General features: G+C 37.4%; 1 protein-coding gene across 2 annotated transcripts in view; it reads left to right on the top strand.

The window, feature by feature from the left end:
• Positions 1–4916, top strand: part of LOC106868403 (uncharacterized) — a 98213-nt gene that overhangs the window by 76185 nt on the left and 17112 nt on the right. For both annotated transcript variants that reach the window (XM_014913657.2, XM_014913640.2), the window contains 2 exons: positions 751–902; positions 4285–4353. In XM_014913657.2, coding sequence (XP_014769143.2) covers positions 751–902; positions 4285–4353 — 221 coding nt within the window. The remainder of the gene's footprint in view (positions 1–750; positions 903–4284; positions 4354–4916) is intronic.

Here is a 4916-nt window from a genome sequence, read left to right as displayed (position 1 = left end):
ACACACACACACACACACACACACACACACACAAACATCCACATACTTCCCTTTTACATACACACACATATACTCACGCAGAGTTGAAATGCTGTTTGATATTTTTTTCTACCATAGAACTTCTATCATCCCACTACCAAGTTTGCCATCACCCCTTCCTTCCTTATACATCTATCACCCCCTTCCTTTCTCATTCATATGTTGTGATGGAGAAATACACAAGAGTATTACTATAGTAGATATTTGAAAGAATTATCATAATTATTGTTAAGTCAGCTTCGTGTCTATTGTAGAAAGGATTATTGAAAGGTGTTGCACTGGTAGACTCGTTAGCATATTAGACAAAATGCTTAGCAGCATTTCTTGCAGCTTTATGTTCTGAGTTCAAATTCCACCAAGCTTGATTGGCTTTTCATCTCTTGAGGGTTGATTAAAAATAAGTAGCAGTCAAGTACTGGGGTCGATATGATCGACTCCCAAAATTTCTGGCTGTGTGCCTACAGTAAAAAGAATTATTATCATTATTGTTCTTGTTGATGATGATGATGTAACTTTTGTTGTTTTATACATGTGCGTGCACACGTGCACGTGTGTGTGTGTGTACGTGTGTGTGCGTGTGTGTGTGTGTGTGTAAAATATATGTTCTATACACACACACACACATACACACACACACACACACACATATTTCCAAATTCTAACTAAATATTATACGTACTTTTATAGAATTGTTTTGTTTTGTTTTTTCAGACATAATCAATTTGACACACAAAGCGAAAGTTATTTCTTGCAATCAGAACTTCGAACTTCATGTTCTTGAGTTAAATGAACAAGTTGTTTGTGTTAAGATACAACTGATGAAAGAAGGACAAACTGTCGTGAAATCTCTACTAATTTCTGCGGTAAGACTTCTTACTGTATTATAACAATGTTTTCTTCATTCTATGTTCTTTTGCTTGTTTCATTCATTGGGTGTGGCCCTGCTAGCCATAAAGAGATCAATAAGGGAAGATAACTTAGATTATTCATGTCCAGACAATTTCTGCCTACTAAATTCTATCCTCAAGGTACTGATCAAACAAATGTTATAATAGATGAGAGGAAATGCTTCCTTTATCAAGCTGCTCTCCAGCTGTCTATTTAAAGCTGTATATGACTATAGTATGTCCATACTTAGAGTTTGCATCACCTGGAACCTCTATCTTGCTTGGCATATTAATCTCCTGGAATCTGGTTCAGAAATGTGCAACCAGATGAATATCCGCCATCGGGCATCTACCATACGTTGAGCTTCTTGCTTTCCTGGACATGGATACATTAAAGCCCCAACGTCTGGTAAATGACTTGGCAGCCAACCACACGACCATCCATCATTTTTCCAACAACAACGTTGGGCACCTTTTTGACTTCTATATGTCTAACACTCATGGATATGCTCACAAAATTAAAAATCAACACAGCACCCATGACTTCACATGTGGTTGCATTTTGAAATATGTATGCATATGTATATGTAACGGTTAATTCTTTGTTGCAATCGAGAGTCACTAATTGTAATGGTTATTGTTAAAGTGTTGGTTGCCAGTATGCAAGATGGAAGAAGAACAGTGATCAAAGTTGTAAGGAAATATTTATTTACTGTTACTTTGTATAATGACATGCCTTGACGGGCAGGTGTGTGTATCAAATAAAAACAATAGTGTTATCTTTTCTTGTATGTTGTTGTTGGTTATGTTTGGTCAACTGCTAGCTGCCTAACTAGGAATTAGAGGAAGACAGAGTGAATGTTTAAGTGTAGGAAGTCGATAAAATGATACCTTCATTGTGCCTGACATCTAAACAGCTGTGGTGTTGTGATAAGACACTGTATCATAGTTGACATTCTCACTGTAAGCCTTCTCTCACTTGAATTATCTCACTCACTGGATTTTGCCTGTGGTCGCCTCTGCGTCATTTCCTTTTTGCCAACTACCTTTTACCTACAGTGTTTTAGTATTTATCCAAACTAGTTAGAAGGAGAGACATATTGTTGAGAACAATGAATTTCATAGGTGGTCTGTTATCTCTATTCTAGCTTTTGGTGGCCTAGAAGAGCTTAGAAGGGTTAAGTGGCAAAGACATTATTCTGCTTAACAAAGGCATCTGGCAAATGTAACTGCGTTCACTCACAGAAAAACTATTGTTTTACCATGAGAAAAGTACTGAACTGTTGAGTGAAATTTGGCGATCAAGGATCGAATCCACACTATGCCTGCATGAAACCACTACATATATATATATATATATATATATATATATATATGAAATGTAATGTGTATGGAATGGCACAACAAGTAAGTAATGGCTAGGAAGTAATGGAATCACTGATATAGTCGGTTTTCCAATGGTTACTGAAATCTGTCAGAAGTATCCCTGTAGTGGTCTCATGAAGCTTTGTCTGGAATTCCTCATGAGAAGTGCATGAGGGCAGTCATGTCTTGAGCATGTGTGTGTTAGCATATCCGCAGTGCTGCTTCCAAGTTATGTATTGTACATGCAATTTTTTTTTATATAATGTTTTGTTACATGAGTGTGCAGGGTGTCGATGTTGTTAAATCATATACTAATTGTTAATTTCCAACCTGTTGTTAATTTGGGGCCCTAGTCTGTCTATGAGGACAATCTCCTTAACTCTTAAATTCTCTAAATTTCAGCCATTGACCTCAATTGTGACTGTTATGCTTTTGTCGGTGGTCTGGCATCTGTTTTGATGTTTTCTGAAGGAGGAGGCTCGCGTGTTTAGATGTTCTTTGATGTGAATGTGTAATGGTCTTATTGTTCTACCCACATAGACATTGTTGCATTTGTTACATTGGATTCTATATACAACATTTACTCGTTGGCATAAATTTGTGTCACTGATGGGGCAGTTAGCTACTATGCATTAACTGCTTTCCCTTGCTTGTCTCTTTACTAGGTGTCTTCTCAGATTCTCAGAGAGTTCAGCCATAACTGAGTGGATATCATGTCTCAGTAACGTTCTCCATTAATGGTAACTGCATTCCCTTCATCATTTTCAAAGAATGCTCCAAGAACTCTACCTTCCCAAAAACCACACCAGCAGTCACTTTTAGTGGGGGCATTTCACACTCTGGCATTATTTGAGGATTTTCATTTCCCCAAATGCGACAGTTCTGTTTATTGACAAATCCACTCAAGTGGAAGTGGGCCTTTGCAAAATTTTTGTCAGCTGCAAGTCTCTCCACAACCCATAGTCAGGTGGCTGAATATGCTGCATAAGTTGAATTTTGTACACATGCATATGGAGATCTTTATGCAAAATTCGATGTAATGAAGTGGTCAGGTTGCCCAAAGCTGCAAACATTAGCAAATCGATTTTCTTGGACCCAGAGTGACACTGTTTTGCACAACAGCAATTTGTTGTTCTGTCCGACGAGAACGATTCTGCTCAGGCAATTTGGTCACTGCAACTGAACCAGTTGTTTTAAACTTCATCATTAGTCTTTGAACCGTAGATTCGTTGGGTGCTTCATTTCTCCCCCAAAATGGTACGAAGTGTTCGAGCTGTTTACTTCGCACTTTCTCCGTTTTGGTAAAATTGTCTTCACAATGAGAATGCGCTGCTCAGTTGTAAACTGCTCCATGGCACACGGCACACTATTCTGAAAAACAAACAAAAAACAATTCATCAGAGTGAAGAGAGATAGAAAACATGATAAAAGCATGTCTTCAAACTTCAAAACACAAAAGTGTCGCCAAATTCAAATTCAGCACTTTTTAGAGAACATCCTATATATGTATTTGTATATGTGTGCATATGCATGTATGTGTGTGTGTGTATACATACACACATACATATATGTATACACACACACATATACACACACACATACGTATGTATGTATGTATGTATGTATCATCATCATCATCATCGTCGTCGTTTAACGTCCGCTTTCCATGCTAGCATGGGTTGGACGATTTGACTGAGGACTGGTGGACCAAGAGGCGACACTAGGCACCAATCTGATCTGGCAGAGTTTCTACAGCTGGATGCCCTTCCTAACGCCAACCACTCTGAGAGTGTAGTGGGTGCTTTTACGTGCCACCGGCACAAGGGCCATTCAGGCGGGTACTGGCGACGTATGTATGTATATGAAAAGTTTCTTAATTTATTACCTATCAGTGATACTCTAAACAAAAGTTACTCTTATATTTTACAAAATGATATTCTTATAATAATAAAATATTTCTCATTCTTACAAAATGGTTCTCTTATTTCTTTAGAACAATCATACAGCAATTGCCAAATTTAGACCAGATTTTATTGACTCTTCGGAACAGTTTACAATTACTGTAAGTCATTTTTCCTTTATTCTTTTCTGTGTAATTTTTCTTACACTCACATTCATAAGCAATTAGTATCTGTTTGTCCACCCCATGCATTTTAACTGATTTCACTTGATGGTCTGTGAGCATGCTGGAACAGCATCTTCAAGAGTTTTAACTGATCTTAGGAGCTTTAGTGTGATGCCTGGTACTTATTCTATCAACCTTTATGCAACCACATATGGAAGAAAAACAAAGCTGACCTCTACATAAGAGACATAACCAAATACCACCAAGTATTTTGCTTGACACGCTGGTTCTGCCATCCTATACAACAGATATGCATGTATGTGTGTGTGTGTGTGTGTGTGCATATACATACATACATACATACACACATACATACATACACACATACATACATACATACACACACACACACACACACACACACACACACACACATATATATATATATATATATATATATAATAAATATACAGGGATTAGCAATTGAGTTGCTTCTCCAACATACTGAAAATTTTCAGTATGTTGGAGAAGCAACTCAATTGCTAATCCCTATATATTTA

This window comes from Octopus bimaculoides, chromosome 5 (assembly GCF_001194135.2).
Source record: "Octopus bimaculoides isolate UCB-OBI-ISO-001 chromosome 5, ASM119413v2, whole genome shotgun sequence".
NCBI classification, from domain to species: Eukaryota; Metazoa; Mollusca; class Cephalopoda; order Octopoda; family Octopodidae; genus Octopus; species Octopus bimaculoides.
The sequence above is the reverse complement of the archived record's forward strand: the minus strand, read 5'-3'. Positions and strand labels throughout refer to the sequence as shown.